Raw genomic sequence first — 18,408 nt, 5'->3', positions numbered from 1 at the left:
GGGTGGGGTCAGGATATTCATATTTACAAAATAGTATAATCAGATTTAATTACCTAAAGAGGGTCTGTTATTTAAATAACATTAGGGGTATGGGTGGGGTCAGGATCATTCAAATATTTAGAAAACGACTTAACTGCAACAGTTTGATGATTTCTTTTTTCACTAGCCGTCGGGCATGGTAATAGTAGTTATTTACTAGCCCAACATTGAATATCACTAGCCATGGGAGTGGGACGACCATAATCTAGAATCCCTGTTACAAACTGAGAGGGTGTGTCCAAAAGAATGATTGATTTGACTGCATCTGGCCTAATTGCACAAACCTATTTGATAAATTTATGTTGCAAATCTATCTTTCTTGGTATTTTTTGTTTACTTCAGACAGTATTTTTCAGTTATAATGTACTATAGCAGTAATAACAGAAAACTACTACGATTTTGAATATTTTTTACTGTCCACAGTCGCCACTCGTAAAAACTGCCTTACTACTGAACAAAGACCGACTTCATTTTACAATCCAAATGGAAGATGACAGAAATCATCAGGTCGCTCAGGGGGATGTTTTTGAGGATGTCGACAATCACGGCAATGACTGCTATCGAGTGATCATCCAGTTCACTGGACGTATGTTTGGCTCGTTTAGTCAGTGGGTCATTTTCGACTTTGGCACCTATCCAGTTCTGGTTCGCAAACTGTCTGTAGAAGTGGGCAGCCAAGATGTACTCAATGTGGTCAAGTCCCTCCACCAGAAGTACTTATTTGATAGGTGGACGAGTCAGAACTGCAAAATAGTTCGACAGCCTGAACCTTCAAATCCCACGGATGATCAACTGCTGCAGAAATACAAGGCCCCAGATGCGTCTGAGTGCCTCATAACACAAGATATTATTATTGCTGAACTAAATTGCAACAACTACATCCACAAGATGCACAAACTGTTGGAGCTAGAGGAGCTGACCAGACATAAAATCATATCAAGGTAGACGTCTTGTTTTTCATAGGGTGAAACATGCTGTACATGCTACAGCTAACTCTGGCACTCATATCAAGGTAGACATCTTGTTTTTCATAGAGTGAAACATGCTGTACATGCCACAGCTAACTCTGGCTCTCGCCAAATTCGCCAAAAGTGAATTTTAAAAACATTGGAGAATTTTTAGTTTAATTTGGCAAAATAACTTCCTGCAATAATTGCTCTTTTCTTAGGAAATAACTGGGCTTTACAATACTTCACCCACAGCTAGCCCTGCCACAAGTGTAAGGTATAAATGAATTGTGTAATGTCACTCTTTTCTCCAGATCTGCTTTATAAACTGTCAAAAAACATAACATGAACATATCTTTTTCCTGACTATATTTTCTCTTTTTCTCTTTTTTTTTTTTGGTGGTGTGTAAAAACATAGTAGGATCCGGATCTTTTCTATTCATTATTAATTTTGTTCTTTAAAAAGTGTCTTATTTTTAGTATAGTGAATACAAAAGAATTTTTTTTTTTCCACCAGATAATTTTATTGTTAAAACATTTTCCTTTTATTATTCAGTTTCAACATCTGCACAACTGTTCAAATCCAGAACAATATTTCTGAAAGTGCAGGTTCATTCTATGCTAGACCAGGAGAGCTGTTTATGAGAGTGCCTCTGTCAGACAATTTGACTGAGGACACCAACGCCGGTCAATTAATCCTTACTAGTGTCAAGAAAATCTGGTTTGCTCCATTGAACCAAGGTCGGAAACGAGTTTTTGAAGCCAACATTTTGGACTCTAGTAACTACGGCTTCGATGGTCGTGGGAAAGAATACATTTACCTGTGTGTTCCTCCAGTTTGTGTACAGGCTCTGGGACTTGAGGTTTGGAGATTTCTATAAAAATAACATGTTGGAATTTGGGGGCAGGATATGTAAGAATATATTTATTACCTGTTCCTCCAATTTAAATAAATAACAAGTTGAGTCTTGGGTGTTGATCAACACACCGAAACACATTCCATAGTTTGCAAGTGCATCACACATTTGCCCCAAAGATGTGCGTGGGGTTTCATTCTCGATTTTGACAATTTCCAGAAATGTCGATTTAATCACTGTGGAGCATTTCTGTCAGTCTTTTTCATTCTACTGATCATACAGTTGTTATTGTTTTGTTTTTATTCATTTTTAAAGTTTGAATTTGTGATATGGTGTATGCAACTGATAAAAAAACGTCAACTTTCAAATTTCACTTCTGACCCCAATCATCCTTCAAGATCTTTGCTGGTCATAAAACTACTGTAATACTGAACTTCCAGTTGTAATGTTTGGGGTAAGTCACTATTATCATATAATCATTCCCCACAGCTACTATACCTTACAATTTTGGCAATTGTAAAATTCTTATTAGAGTTCCCCTACTTTTTTTTGAAGAGTATATAATTATTTAATGAAATTAATAGTAGTAAATGCATGTTAAAAATGTGTAATGCTTAACTTGACTGGTATTTGGTGAAGATGTATGAAACTAAACACAAATTTCATAAAAATATTGATTGTAGTTTCAGGAATACCCTTTTTCCTGTTTGAAGCATTTTTACCCCCCCCCCCCCCCCCCCCCCCACACACACCAGTTTTCACCATAAATAGAGATCTGGAAATGTGGTCTAGATTATATTCTGAATTAATACCCTTTAAATATCTAGTTGCCTTTATGGTCTTTACAGGTTTGTGTCATAAGCCATACCCCTTCTTTTGAAAGCTACCAATTTCCTACCCTCCTTCCTTCATAAACCGCACCTTTAAAAACCTGGTTATAATAAAAGAAAGAACTTTTCTTATTTTGTTGACACTCAACACATTTTATTTTCGGTTTTAAAAATCAGACATATGGTTATAGAATAAGATTTTGAGAGGAAACCCGCTATCGCTACTTCATGGCTACTCTGTTTTAGCAGCACTATCTTTTTATTTGCGCTTCACACAATCAGGATAGCACAAACTGTGGCCTTTATCACTATCTTCATGGGGTCACTAATCGGTGCTCTCTGTTTATCACTATCTTCAGCCGGGTCACGGATCTTAGCTCTCTGGTTATCGGTATCTGGAGGCCGGGTCACTAATCTTAGCTCTCTGTTTTATCACTATCTTCAGAGGCCGGTTGGTTAAAATAAAGCCACAAAACTTAATTAGGGTCACTAATCTTAGCTCTCTGTTTTATCACTATATTCAGGCCGGGTCACTAATCTTAGCTCTCTGTTTTATCACTATTTCAGGCCGGGTCACTAATCTTAGCTCTCTGTTTTATCACTAATTGTTGATTCAGGCCGGGTCACTAATCTTAGCTCTCCTTTTATCACTATCTTCAGGCCGGGTCACTAATCTTAGCTCTCTGTTTTATCACTATCTTCAGGCCGGGTCACTAATCTTAGCTCTCTTGTTTTATCACTATCTTCAGGCCGGGTCACTAATCTTAGCTCTCTGTTTTAGCTAACTATCTTCAGTGCAAAAATTACATATTCTTATGCTCTCAGTTTTATCACTATCTTCAGGCCGGGTCACTAATCTTAGCTCTAAGTTTTATCACTATCTTCAGTCACTAATCTTAGCTCTTGTTTTATAACTATCTTCAGGCCGGGTCACTAATCTTAGCTCTCTGTTTTATCACTATATAATGAAATACATTCAGGCCGGGTCACTAATATAAACATTACATGTACTCCGATTATGTGATTTTAATTTGCAAGCTTCGTACTTATTACAAACAGGTAAGAAACAGTAGCTCTCTGTTTTATCACTATCTTCAGGCCGGGTCACTAATCTTAGCTCTCTGTTTTATCACTATCTTCAGGCCGGGTCACTAATCTTAGCTCTCTGTTTTATCACTATCTTCAGGCCGGGTCACTAATCTTAGCATTCTCTGTTTTATCACTATCTTCAGGCCGGGTCACTAATCTTAGCTCTCTGTTTTATCACTATCTTCAGGCCGGGCTTTCACTAATCTTAGCTCTCTGTTTTATCTACTATCTTCAGGCCGGGTCACTAATCTTAGCTCTCTGTTTTATCACTATCTTCAGGCCGGGTCACTAATCTTAGCTCTCTGTTTTATCACTATCTTCAGTCACTAATCTTAGCTCTCTGTTTTATCACTATCTTCAGTCACTAATCTTAGCTCTCTGTTTTATCTCTATCTTCAGGCCGGGTCACTAATCTTAGCTCTCTGTTTTATCACTATCTTCAGGCCGGGTCACTAATCTTAGCTCTCCGTTTTATCACTATCTTCAGGCCGGGTCACTAATCTTAGCTCTCCGTTTTATCACTATCTTCAGGCCGGGTCACTAATCTTAGCTCTCCGTTTTATCACTATCTTCAGGCCGGGTCACTAATCTTAGCTCTCCGTTTTATCACTATCTTCAGGCCGGGTCACTAATCTTAGCTCTCCGTTTTATCACTATCTTCAGGCCGGGTCACTAATCTTAGCTCTCTGTTTTATCACTATCTTCAGGCCGGGTCACTAATCTTAGCTCTCTGTTTTATCACTATCTTCAGGCCGGGTCACTAATCTTAGCTCTCTGTTTTATCACTATCTTCAGGCCGGGTCACTAATCTTAGCTCTCTGTTTTATCACTATCTTCAGGCCGGGTCACTAATCTTAGCTCTCTGTTTTATCACTATCTTTAGGCCGGGTCACTAATCTTAGCTCTCTGTTTTATCACTATCTTCAGTCACTAATCTTAGCTCTCTGTTTTATCACTATCTTCAGGCCGGGTCACTAATCTTAGCTCTCTGTTTTATCACTATCTTCAGGCCGGGTCACTAATCTTAGCTCTCTGTTTTATCACTATCTTCAGGCCGGGTCACTAATCTTAGCTCTCTGTTTTATCACTATCTTCAGGCCGGGTCAAATGTTGAAGTTGAGATTCAGTTCCAGATGAACCGACTCCATTTTTGTCGCATGCACTTCGCCATTGACTGCTTGCAGAACATCGACATAGTCTTTCCATATACTAAAAACGTAAATCCATCATTCAAACAGGATACAGCTTTAACCCATGTCAGGTGAGGTTAAAAGTTAAAGTTTGTTTTGTGTAATAACACCACTAGAGCACATTGATTATATAATCATCGGTTGTTGGATGTCAAACATTATGACTCATAGTCATCAGAGGAAACCCGCTACATTTTTCCTAATGCAGCAAGGGATCTTTTATATGCACTTTAGCAGCATAGTACATACCACAGCCTTTGACCAGTTGTGGTTCACTGGTTGGAATGAGAAGAAATCTAATCAGTTGAATGGTTCCACTGAGGTGGTTTGATCTTGCGACGCAAGCACCCTAGGCAAGTGGTCACCTGACTGAGGTAAATCCCACACCGTCAGGTGAAGTATTTTGGAACTAGCATGTCTTAAGAGGTGTGTTATAGCCCAATGGTAAAAACTTGCCTGATGTGCAGTCAGTCTAGGATCAATCCCTGTTGGTGGGCTAAATCCCACACCGTCAGGTGAAGTATCTTGGAACTAGCATGTGTTAAGAGGTGTGTTATAGCCCAATGGTAAAGGGCTTGCCTGATGTGCAGTCAGTCTAGGATCAGTCCCTGTTGGTGGGCTAAATCCCACATGGTCAGGTGAAGTACCTTGGAACTAGCATGTGTCCGAGGTGCCATATAGCCCGTAAATGATGTGTCAGTCTAGGATCAGTGTTGGTGGGCTAAATCCCACACGGTCAGGTGAAGTATCCTGGAACTTCCATTGAGGCTATTTAGCCCAATGGTTGCCAGCCAGCGCAGGATGTCCCTGATGGTGGCATAAATCCAACCCCTTGCTACTAATGGAAAAATGTAATGGGTTTCCTTTCATGTGTTAAGAGGTGTGTTATAGCCCAATGGTAAAGGGCTTGCCTGATGTCAAAGTCTAGGATCAAATGTTTGGGCTAAATCCCCAATAGTGAAGTATCTTGGAACTAGCAATTAAGAGGTGTTATAGCCCAATAGTAAAGGGCTTGCCTTGTGTGCAGTCACTAGAATCAAACTGTTGGTTCATTGGGCTAGGTCCTTAACTGTATGTCCGACGCCATATATTAAAAAATGTGTGAGTTTCAAAATAAAAATTTCCTTTTAAATGGCTACCCATAATAACAGCCAACGCACAATGCTCTGAATATTTTCCATGCTACTAAAGATGTCTGGTCTATTGATATCAAAATTACCAAATGTTTGACATCCAATAGCCGATGATTAATAAATCAATGTGTTCTAGTGGTGTCGTCAAACAAAAGCACACTTTCACTCCCCTCAGTCTAGTTAAAGGAGTGAGTTTCAAAATGGTAATATTTTAAATGGTTACCCATAATAACAATTAACCACTTCTCTGAATATTTTCCATGTCAAGATCTGGTCTATTGAAAAAACAAACTGAACAACTTTATTTATGATTGCAAATATATTGATGCATTACCCAAATAAGTGGTCCAAAGTCAGCATGCATATTTAGACAGTTTTATAAGAATATATATTCTGGTTTGGTTTCAAGAAATGAAATTCCAGATGATAATATGGCATCAACCACAACTAGCATGCACTACACTGCTTTAAATAGAGTTTTACTTGGCCATTGGATTATCAGTTACAGAATTTGTTGATTTAGGTTTCCTTTTACATTTATAGATAAAGAGTTGTGGGGAATTTTATTCCTTTTTTTTTAATTTTACATAAAATAACTGTTTTGTTTTGCTTCAGTTCCAAGTTTCTGAATGAGGACCAGATGAAGGTAGTGCAACATATTGTAGCCGAGCGCGTTGGGTATTCTCCTCCATTTATAATGTACGGACCGTTTGGAACAGGCAAGACGGAAACCCTAGCACAGGCTACAATGATGCTGATTAAAGAGTCCAAATCAGCTCGCATTTTGATTTGTGCACAGTCAAACAGGTTAGTACTATTGTTGTTACATATTTCCCTATTTTTACACTTATTTGAGTGGGCTTTAGATATCACTAATTTTGCACAGCACAAATGAAAATTCCCTGCAAATCCATAACAAGCCAACTTGGGAATTCAAGATGCTGTACAAATGGCCACCATTGTCTATTTTTGTCATATCTTTGCAACCATGCATAGTAGAGATGCAAAGAAAGTGTCTAAACCTAGGTTTTCACACATAAGGAATGCAATTAATTAATTACATGGTTTGAAAAAGGGAAATCTCAAAAATGAATATAATGTTTGTGACTGAGCTTGTTACCAATGTTATTCAGGTTTGGGACCATCTTATAAGACTTTTTTGTAATTTTTTGTGCTTTACCACTGGGCTGTGTATTGCCCTAAATTGCTGCCTGCAGCCCTGCTAATAAACATTCTGTATGCATCTGGTTGAATAAGCTACAATTCAACATAAATTAAATCTATTTTTCACATAATGTTTTTGTTGGGCCATTTAGTAGGTGAATTAAATGTATATAAAATTGCTTTGTTCGATAAACAGTATTTGACTTTTTGTAAATGTGTAGCTTAAGATGAAATATGGTAATTTTGCTTGTAAATGAAAACATATATGTAAAAAGAATAAAAAAAGGAAAATCTATTTTATAACAGCTTGGGAATATTTTAAACTTAATATTTGACATTGAAAAAGAAGAAACCCTGTACCAGATGTTAACCAGTTTCGAGTTTTGTGATGGGGGTCTGATACTAGATGTTAACCAGTTTCGAGTTTTGTGATGGGGGTCTGATACCAGATGTTAGCCAGTTTCGAGTTTTGTGATGGGGGTCTGATACCAGATGTTAACCAGTTTTGAGTTTTGTGATGGGGGTCTAATACTAGATGTTAACCAGTTTCGAGTTTTGTGATTGGGGGTCCGATACCAGATGTTAACCAGTTTCGAGTTTTGTGATGGGGGTCTGACATGAAATGTTGTCTTGTTGACTTCATATTAATTTTGTATACACCCTTAATTTGTGGGGAAAAAAATCCTAATACAGTCCATATACATTAGTCCACTTGGCCTAATGTGTGTAACAAATCAGTTGTTTGAGTATAACTGCTGTATGTTAAATTAAGGCTGTCGGGCACAAAATTGTGATCTATGAAACCTTTTTAACTTGTGCAATGTAAAATTTAAAAAAAACATGTATTAAAAACCAGCTATCCAGTAGGTGTTCTCAAATTGATTTGTTTCATTTCTTGTAGTGCTGCAGATAGATATATTGTGAAATACCTCGATAAATTTCTTAAAGAGAGAAAACTGGAAGACAAGATGAGACGGGTGTATTTCAAAGAACGCCGTGTAAACACCGTGAAGCTAGAAGTCCAGAAATACTGTGCAATGACGGAGAGGAAGGATGCCTTCAGTCCACCGTTTCGTGAGGACATAATGCAGCACAGCATAGTCATAACAACAGTGGAGACTTCGCTAGAGTTGTTGCACTTGAATCTACGCGGCTACTTCACGCACATCTTCGTAGACGAGGCAGCCCAAGTCCTAGAATGTGCGATCATCATGCCATTGTCCCTGGCGACGGAGAAGACATGTATAGTCCTGACAGGAGCACTGGAATTTACAACCCGGAATTAGGGGATCTGTTTTTTGGAAATCATTTAGATGACTACTGTTCTTGGAGAACGCTCTGACAGGAATACAGTGAGGTGTTCTTTACCTAGAGATGGCAGTTTACCAGATATTTTCTTCCGGTTGATGAGAAGCTCCGATCTTTACACTACTTTTCCCGTTGTTTTCGATTATATGTTCTAAGTTGGTGCTTCTGATGACGTTCGGTTTATTTCCGAAAGCCCTGACAAGTAGACTCTACGGAAAAAATCATTATATGTCCCGGACTTACCAATGATTAATACTAGTTTGTGTAGAAAGCTCTGCATTCTACCTACGTTTTTATCTATTGTATGCTGAATTTTAACAAGGATTACGTACTAGTTTGTGTGAAAGTCCTGACTTAGAACTACGTTTGATCTATTACAATGTTCCTAATTTTAACAATGTTCTTACTAGTTTTTTTTGTGTAGAAAGTCCTGCCTTATAACTACTGTTTGATCTATTATTGTTCTAATTTTACAATGATTGCGTCCTTGTTGTGTAGAAAGCCCAGAACATGAGACACTATGTTTTATCTATATATGGCGCTAATTTACAATGATATTACTGGTTTGTGTCCCTTTATTCCCCTTCTCTACACTCCCTGTATCCTTATCTCTTCTAATTTTACCCGTCTGCCCCCCCTTTGCTTGTAAAAGCCTTGTTCTCTTGACTCTTTCCGTCTCCCACCTCCATATGTGCTTTTTTTTCTTTTTCCTTTTTTTTTCTTCTCCCCTACTTTTCTCTCCCCCGGCTCCCCCCCTCTCTTTTTTTCTTGCTTCCTTTTCTTCTTCTATGCCCCTTTTTTTTTTGCGTCTCACCTATACTCCCCCTTCCTTCATTCTTGGATCTCGTCGACTTTTCCCTTTCTAGCTCCTCTTAACTTAGTTAGTCCGTTCACTGAATCCCTGGCCCTCTCTCTTTTTGTTTTTGTTCAACGTTTATACAGGTGCTCTCCCCCTCTTTTTTTTTCATACTTCCCCTTCTACCCTCATAGCCTTTTCTTTTTTTTTCCCTTTCTTTAGTCTACACCTTTTTTTTTTTCGATCTCCTTCCTCCCCCCTTCTCAGTCTTTTTTTTTTTCCTTTTTTATCTTTCCTCATTCCTTTCGGGTTCGCTTCACTTTGCTCCCTCCTATAGCTTCCTTTTTTCTTTCTTTTCTTTCTTCTTCCCCTCTTTGTTTGTCTATCCTTATTCCCCTCCCTATCTTCGTTCTTTTTTTTTTTCCTGTTTCTTCTTTATGACACGTTTTTTTGTCTCTTTCCCTTCTTCCCCCCCCTCTAGTCTTTTTTTCAACCTCTTTCTTTTCTCTCTCCCCTCTCTTTTTTTTCTCTTCTCATGCTCTCTCTCTCTCTCGTTGTGTGTGTGTTGTGTGTTTGTGTAGTTGTGTTGTGTGTAAGTAACGTGTGGTGTATTGTTTGCTTGTTTTTGCTTTGTTTTGTTTCTGTTCTATCCATTTAAAGACATAATTAATTACATTGAAATCTTACGTTAAAATCCAAAACCGTATATTAAAATTTAAGTTTAATAAACAATTGCAGCCCCGTCCCGTATTATTTTACGTGTTTTAATATAATGTTTATACCTTAATTATCCTGTTTCTTTATATCTCTTGTTTTCTTTGTTACACTCTCCCTTTAAAGGCGCAGACTCAACCCGTACAAAAGGACACTAAATTTAGTTAATAGCCCGGTCTCACCGGGCTTGTTCGTGTTCACGATCGTTTTTCCTTTTAAAAAATACCCCGCGTTCAAGATGAGATTTCCCGACAAAAACAAAAGTCAACTCTGCGAACAGTCTTCCCCGATCGAGGGGGGGTGGGAATTATAAAATTGGGGAAATGAAATTTTCTAGTCGGTCTGCGTCCTTATCTGCTACCAGTAATCGTCCTTTCCGCGACCGACACTACCGACACCTGGAAGAACCTGGAAAAAATTCAAATTATTTTTGTTTATTCGCCGATCAACGCAACTGTTCTGATACTTTCCGCGACTATCTGCGAATGGCACATTTAACGCAGACTATTCGCGAGTAGTAAGGGGGTCGGTAGGCCGTGTGCTCAGATAATTGCTCCTCTCTACGTGGTCGATCCGATTTTTTTGTCGCAAGGAGGAAATGCTCATGCAGCAAGTCCCGCTTGCGTTAAAAAATCGTACAATGGATTGTAATCCGATCTATTCCACTTAATCCTCGTTGCGTCCAGTTAGCGAATCAGCCAAAAAACATCGAACCCCCTCGTGGAACACGACTTAAGCCCTGTTGAGACCGGCTATTTTACAAACCTTAGCATTTGGATCAGTTACATAGAGTGAAAGAGGAGTTTGTGGCCGGTAAACGGGAAATATCGTTGTTAAAAACAGACTAGACCTCAATCATAAACGCTACTTCACCTTCTTCCACGCACGTGCGTTTATTTTAAAATATCAAAAACGCATTGTGTAATAGTATGCACCATAATACCAGAATCACGTCCAACTGCTCTAACGGAAATTGGTCATCTAAAGATAGACTAGAGCAATTTGATTTCAGATCATAAACGGCTCAAGAGTGAAAAATAGGCTATAGGCTGTTTAAAAAAACCTCGGAGCTGTCCTTTTAAAGGACTAAAGTATCTATAAGATATAGTCATATATCCCCATACTACTAATCTGTATATCTAACATGTGCTACTTTTTCAGGTCAGGTAAGGTATTTTACGTCATCTATGGCCACGAAGGCTTTCACGCACGCCTATCCCGGGCTGATTCTCCTTCTGACGTCGGCATGACTAAGTCCGGACCCTAGGGGGGGGGGTGGGGGGTCAGTTTGACATTGGGCTGAATTGGAATACATTTTTTTTAGTAAGTCTAAAAAAAGCCTAAGTCTACGAGAATAAACCCTGCACCCCATATGTCCCCGGACTAGAAAATTAAATCAAAAGTAGCATTTTGACTGCTTTCGGCTAAAAGGTTTTAAGGTGATTTGAGCAATTCACGGGTGGCAAAGTAAAGGCGTGGACTATTTTATTGAAAAAATAAACATAAAATTTTGCGCCACGGCCTAAAAAAATTAGTCCACTAAGGCCCAAAGGATTACCTGTCTATTAAGGTTGGCGTCGCAGGACTCATGTCTAGAGTATGGCTGCTCAGGCCCTGAATTGGGTCCCCGTCACTCGCGATGTTTCATTGTCGATGGCTTCTGGATAGATGTCCCGCATACCATCTTCCGATTCATTAATGGTCGCGTTGGACATTCGAATGCTCAGGATCCCTGCCTGTACAGTCCGTCCTGCTGTGCCGTCACATACCGTTTGGTCCGAGTGTAAGGCTTCCTGGTACTGGCACTTCCCTTGCCGTTGAAGTTGGCGCCAATGACTTCTTTCCCAGGCCCCTAAGGTGTCCGTGCAGTCGGTAAAGGTCGCCGATAACCGCTCCCCGTACCTTGATGACGCTTGTCACAGACGAGATCCAATCGGTTGGTCTTTGGTAGGTACCGCCGACACCTTCCTCCTCTTGGCTTCTCCCGCTGGACCTCCGCTGGAACAGGCAACAACTCCGGGCGCGATGGGGCTGGCTGGGGTTTCCTCTCCTCTGCGTTGTGACGTCCACATAGGGGCCCGCCACTGTCAGTGGAGCTGACCAGCGTTGCCCCCCCCCCGGCTCGCCTCCTGCGAAGTGCTTCGTCGAGTATATGTGGTCGGCCGCGCAGAAGAACCGCCCCCGGTGGTTTTATCACCGTTTTGAATCACCCCTGCACCGCCCACTATCGGTCTCTCCTCCTCTTAGGAACAGGTTGTGGCCGCCCCTGGCGGCCTGAGCCGCCAAGTTTAGCCCCCACCCCCACCGCTGCGTAGTCTAGTTCGCCATCCTCCGTCCTTCTGCTGTGGCGTCGCTTCTTCTACGCCGTAGATTAGCGTGACAGTCGCTGGATCGCCTTGTGCCTCGAAATGCGGTTACGTTGGACAAGGCCCAAGGGCGTACCAGCACAGCTCCTAGGTGTTGTGGTGTGCGGGGGTGGGGATAATCAACACTTCTCAGAACATTAACCATGCGTTCGAGGATCATCTACAGAATGTTTCCCTACTTTTTCAAAGGATATATAGGTGTGACATGATACTTTTGCGTTAACCGAGATTATAGGGTTAACCATCCAGGATGCCGGGAGGTCAAGTGACGGCAGTTACCTGAAAAGCTCGTGACAAAGCCCCTGTCGAATTTTTTAACTTGCCCTTTTGTATCATCAGGAGGAGAGAAAGAGATAGAGAGAGTGATGAGCGAGAGAGAGAGAGAGAGTAGAGAGGAGAGAGAGAGAGAGAGAGGATAGATAACGAAAGAAGATCAATCTACTTGTACATGCTACCCAGGTGACCCCACTAAATTAACAACCAGTGCGCCCCTTGCCCTGGCCGAATACGTAATAGTGAGACTTTTGGACACTCGTGTGTCGTAGCTAGGAATTTAATGTGACTGTCCTATTTTTTAACACTACTACGTATTTTTCATCATTTGAAATTAAACATTATTTGTAGTTTTATTTTCACTTAACTTTCTCCTCGTACAACCAAAGTGTTTTCTGGTCATCCTGATGTGTTGTAATACTACGAAATGCGGGGTTTTTTTTTTATAATTTCTAAAACGCACGGCCTCTGAGAACGAGCTTTCAGGTCTATTTTTCGAGAGTATTCCCCGTTTCCTCCACCACGTCACAAAACTCCTGTGTTCACTCGGTTGTAACTTTAGCTAGATGTATTACACGTTTATAGATTACCAAACGTAGTGTTTTAATTTACAACGGGTTAAGTGTCCGGTTTTTTAGGAGGTTCTCACGGTAACATGCCGCGTGTCGAAATAGCCACTTGTCCGGTTTGTCCCAACAGTGAAAAGTTACTCTGACAAGCATACTTACCTTATGTTATCCGCGGACAGTAAAAAATTATGTTTTAAAAACGTATCAAATTTTTAGCAATGTTGTACTTAACAAAAAAAACAGAAGAATCCGCGGGGTCTCATCGCAAATGTTATACAAATATCCTGGTTGAGAAATACACAGGGGCTAGAAAACACCGACCGGTCGTGCTCGTGAATATTCGGAATATTTGGACTTTTGCCGATTGAGTTTCCGGCTGACACAACTAATTTGTTGAATCAACCAAATTAATTAGAATACCAGTCGGACTGTAAAAACGATTTTTTAAAAAATATTATTTGGTTGTTAAGTTTACAACGAAGTATCTGTTACAAGTAAAGTTTTTCTTTGATTTATGAATTAACCTGTGCTTACAACATCATCGGGTAATGTGATAAAACGAAAACCCAAGGCCGTACCCTTGACCAAATCCATGGGGGGCACTAAATTTATAAATAATTTTTAACATACTATAAAGATTAAACATTTCTATGTATGACTGGAGATTATAAAAAAAAAAAACGGACAAGATTCGCATGGGGGGGGGGGCAGCTGCCCCAGCCCCCCCCCCACCCCTGAGGGTACGGCCCGAAACCGTTGACGGGGGTTAATCATGATTAAAAACATATAATTTTAACTTTTATCATTTAGTATTTAGGTGTTAATTACATATTCTCTTCAGTGAATTTTATGAAATAGGTACTAAAAAATACTGTGGAGACAAACAAATTACGATCGATCGATCACGCGTGGTTTTCTTGTTGATATTTTTCGTAGTAGTCATAGTAATAGTATAGTAGTAATCATATTAGTAGTAGTAATAGGATAGTAGTAGTAGTAAGATAATAGATAGTAGTAGTAGTAGTAGTGTAGTAGTTAAGTATTAATTTCAGTAGTAGTAGTCAAAAAATATGTAGATATACTAGTAGTATATAATAATATTAGTAGTAGAATAGTATAGTACATTATAGAGTATATTAAGTAGTATAGTGTATCATATAGTAAGTATAGTAATAGTATGAATAATAATAGCATAGTAGTATAATCAGTAGTAGTATAAGATATAGTAGTATATAAGGATAGTATACGTAGTATATATAGTAGTATAATAATCGTAGTAGTATAAAGTATAGTTAGTACTAGTATACAAGTAGTAGTAGTAGTAGTAGTATAAGGGTAAGTAGTAGAATAGATAAGTTAGATTAGTAATATAGATGTATTAAGTAGTAGTGAGTAGTAGTAATAATAGGAGTAGTATATAAGAGGAAGTAGTATAAAGTTAGTAGTAGGAATATAGTATAGATAGTAATAGGAGTAGAATATAGTAGTATAGTAATATATTGTAGGAGTATAGTATAGTAATAAGAGTAGAGTAGGAATGTAGGATAGGGAATAGTAAGTATAGGCGGAGGTAATAGTATAGTAGGATAATATAGGAGTATACAAAGGCGTTATAGTAGTATCTAGTAGTAGTAGTAGAGATAATGATCTAGTATAGTAGTAAAGTATATAGTAGTAAGAGTAGAAGTTAGTAATAGTAGTAGTAGAGTAGTAGGAGATAGTATGGAGTAGTAGTAGTAATATGTAGTAGTCGTAGTGAGTATATTACAATAGTAAGTAGTAGTAGTTAGTATTAGCTAAAAATCGTATATAGTAGTATAGATAGTAGTAACGTAGTAATAGATAGTATAGTAGTATATAGTAGTGTAGTAGTAGTAAGTAGGTAGTAGTAAATAAGAAGTTAGTAAGTAAGGTAAGTTAGTAGTAAATAAGAGTAGTAAGTATGTTAGTAGTAAGTATTTGTTAGTAAGTTAGTAAGTATTTTAGTTAGTTAGTAGTGAAGTTTGTCAGTAAGAATAGTTAGTAGTAGAAGTAAGTAGTAGTAGTTAATTAGGATGTGTAGTAAGAATAGTAAGGTAGTAGTAGAATAGTAGTAAGTAAGGAGGTAAGTAGTAGTAAGAGTTAGTAGATTAATAGTAAGTAGTTAATTGTAGTAGTAAGTTAGTATAGGAAGTAGTAGGAAGTAAGTAGCAGTAGTAAGTAATAAAAAGTAGAGTAGTTAGTATATTAAAACTAAGTATGTTAGTAAGTAAATAAGTAAGTAAGTAGTAATAGTTAGTTAGTAGTAGTTAATAAGTAAGTATTAGTTAGAAGAAAGGATGTTAGTAGTAGTAAATAAGTAGTTAGTATGAAATAGGTCAGTAGTAGTAGTAGTAGTAGTAGTAGTCGTAGATAATAGTAGTAATAGTATGTAGTTAGTAGTAGTAGTAGTAGTATGTAGTAGTAGTAGTAATAGTAAGTAGTAGTAGTTAGTAGTAATGAAGTAGTAGTAGTAGTAATATAGGTAGTAGTAGTAGTATAGTAGTAGTAGTAAAGTATTAGTAGTAGCTAGTATAATAGTACGTAGTTAGTAGTATAGTAGTAATAGTGGTAGTAGTAGTAGTAGTAGTAGTAGGTAGTAGTAGTAGTAGTAGTAGTAGTAGTAGTAATAGTAGTAGTAATAGTATTATTGTTAGTAGTAGCAGTATCAGTAGTGGTAGTAGTAGTAAAGTAGTAGTACTAGTAATAGTAGTAGTAGTAGTGTAGTAGTAGTACTAGTACCAGTAGTAGTAGTAGTAGTATAGTAGTAGTAGTAGTAGTAGTAGTAGTAGTAGTAGTAGTATTAGTAGTAGTAGTAGTGTAGTAGTAGTAATAGTAGTAATAGTATTATTGTTAGTAGTAGCAGTATCAGTAGTGGTAGTAGTAGTAAAGTAGTAGTAGTAGTAATAGTAGTAGTAGTAGTAGTAGTAGTAGTAGTAGTAGTAGTAGTAGTAGTAGTAGTAGTAGTAGTAGTAATAGTAGTAGTAATAGTATTATTGTTAGTAGTAGCAGTATCAGTAGTGGTAGTAGTAGTAAAGTAGTAGTACTAGTAATAGTAGTAGTAGTAGTGTAGTAGTAGTACTTGTACCAGTAGTAGTAGTAGTAGTAGTAGTAGTAGTAGTAGTAGTATAGTAGTAGTAGTAGTAGTAGTAGTAGTAGTAGTAGTAGTAGTAGTAGTAGTAATAGTAGTAATATGAGTAATAGTAGTATTAGTAATAGTAGTAGTACTAGTAGTAGTAATAGTAGTAGTATGAGTAATAGTAGTAGTATGAGTAATAGTAGTAGTAATAGTATTAGTAGTAGTAGTAGTAGTAGTAGTAGTAGTACTAGCTTTTTTAAGAGAAGAAGCAATGTATTTAACGTCTTACTTCTAATTTATTCTGATCTAGACGGACCACCAAATTATTTATACATTTTAGATATCTGAAGTGAAATGAATTAAACATTTCAACTTATTTCCAATTAAGGTTCAAGCACGCTGTCCTGGACATACACCGCAGCTATATCTCTCCAGGACTGTGGGTTATTTGGTTAGTGGTTAGTGAGAGAGAAGAGTGTGTAGTGGCCATACACCTACCCATTGAGCCCTTAAGAACTCGCTCTAGGTTGGAGCCGGTATCGGGCTGCGAACCCTGTACCTACCAGTCTGTAGTCCGATGGCTTAACCACTGCGCCACCGAGGCCGGTAAAAATGTATGAAACTCGCTTTCGCTCGTTAGACACATTTTAGAACAATTTGTTGTGAGATAAATGGTATCCAACGACCACTCATTTTCTCTATTTACACATTCAGTTAATAACTTAATGACTACAGAGGTAATTAGAGATGAAATCTTCAGCCGCCAAGTCATGGAGTAATTTTAATTAGGAACAAAATATATTTTATATGCACCATCTCATAAACAGGATAGTACACACCAAGGCCTTTGTTGCACCACTTGTGGAGCACTGGCTGGGACGAGAAATAGCCCATTGGACCTATCGATCCTAGACGGACCGCGCATCAGGCGAACGCTCTACCATTCGATCCAGCCAGTGCACCACGACTGGTATATCAAAAGCAGTGGTATGTGCTATCCTGTCAGTGGATTGGTGCATATAAAAGATCCATTGCTAGTAATGGAAAATTGTACACACTGTCTGACATTCAACAGCGGATTATTTATAAATCAGTGTGCACTAGTGGTGTCGTTAAACAAAACAAACTTTAACTTTAATCAGCGTAGCCACTGCCATCATCGTCATAAAAAAATATCAATATCATCCGCATCATCTAAAATTACAAAACAAACTAAACCAGTGTACAGTTATTATGCCAGGTATGTTTGTAATTAATGAAAAGTTTTTGTTTTGTTTAACGACAACACTAGAACACATTGATTTATTAATCATTGGCTTTTGGATGTCAAACATTTGGCTATTGTGACATATAGTGTTAGCGAGGAAACCTGCTATATTTTTTCCCATTAGGTCAGGTCAAGTCATATGTCTTAATGTACACATTCAGAACAAGTTGTTGTAGCACACGCCTGTCATGGGCGCAGGTGTTGACTTTCACTGGCTACTCCGTCCAGGACAGGACTTTTTCCATTAATAGCAAGGAATCTTTTATATGTACCATCCAACAGACAGAATAGCACATATCACGGTCTTTGATATACCAGTCGTGGTGCACTGCTGGAACGAAAAATATCCCAAATGGACACACCAACGGGGATCGATCCCAAACCGACCGCGCATCAAGCGAGCCCTTTACCACTGGGCTACATCCCCCCCCCCCCCTTCCCCCTGCCGGTGAATTAATGAATGACTGATGAAGAAAGCAAGGACCTGATGGATGAATAAATCAACGATGAAGGAAAGATAAATGGATGAGTGGAGATATGGATGAATGAAGGAATGAAGAAATGCATGAATGAATGAATGAGTGAATGAATGAAGGAATGGATGGATGGATGGATGGATGTGTAATGACACCCCGGCATTAATGAATTCACCTATTGTTGCGTGACGTATGAGGGTGTACAATTTGATTATGTAGATTGTTTCGCTTTTCAAAACAATGGCTAGAATTTAGTACAAACATGAAGAAACACCAGCTTACATAAATCTATT

The 18,408-nt window shown here is 38.5% G+C and overlaps 1 protein-coding gene across 1 annotated transcript; it reads left to right on the top strand.

Annotated features, from left to right (window-relative positions):
* Positions 1–522: 522 nt before the first annotated feature.
* On the top strand, positions 523–11,317 carry LOC121381809 (probable helicase with zinc finger domain). Its single transcript, XM_041511202.1, has 6 exons — positions 523–980; positions 1,543–1,849; positions 4,860–5,023; positions 6,701–6,892; positions 8,151–8,491; positions 11,229–11,317. Exons 1-6 carry the CDS (start codon positions 523–525, stop codon positions 11,315–11,317), a joined length of 1,551 nt encoding a protein of 516 aa, XP_041367136.1.
* The last annotated feature ends 7,091 nt before the right edge of the window (positions 11,318–18,408 follow it).

The sequence above is a fragment of the Gigantopelta aegis genome, chromosome 1 (assembly GCF_016097555.1).
Source record: "Gigantopelta aegis isolate Gae_Host chromosome 1, Gae_host_genome, whole genome shotgun sequence".
Classification (NCBI taxonomy): domain Eukaryota; kingdom Metazoa; phylum Mollusca; class Gastropoda; order Neomphalida; family Peltospiridae; genus Gigantopelta; species Gigantopelta aegis.
This window is presented reverse-complemented; position numbering and strand designations above follow the sequence as displayed.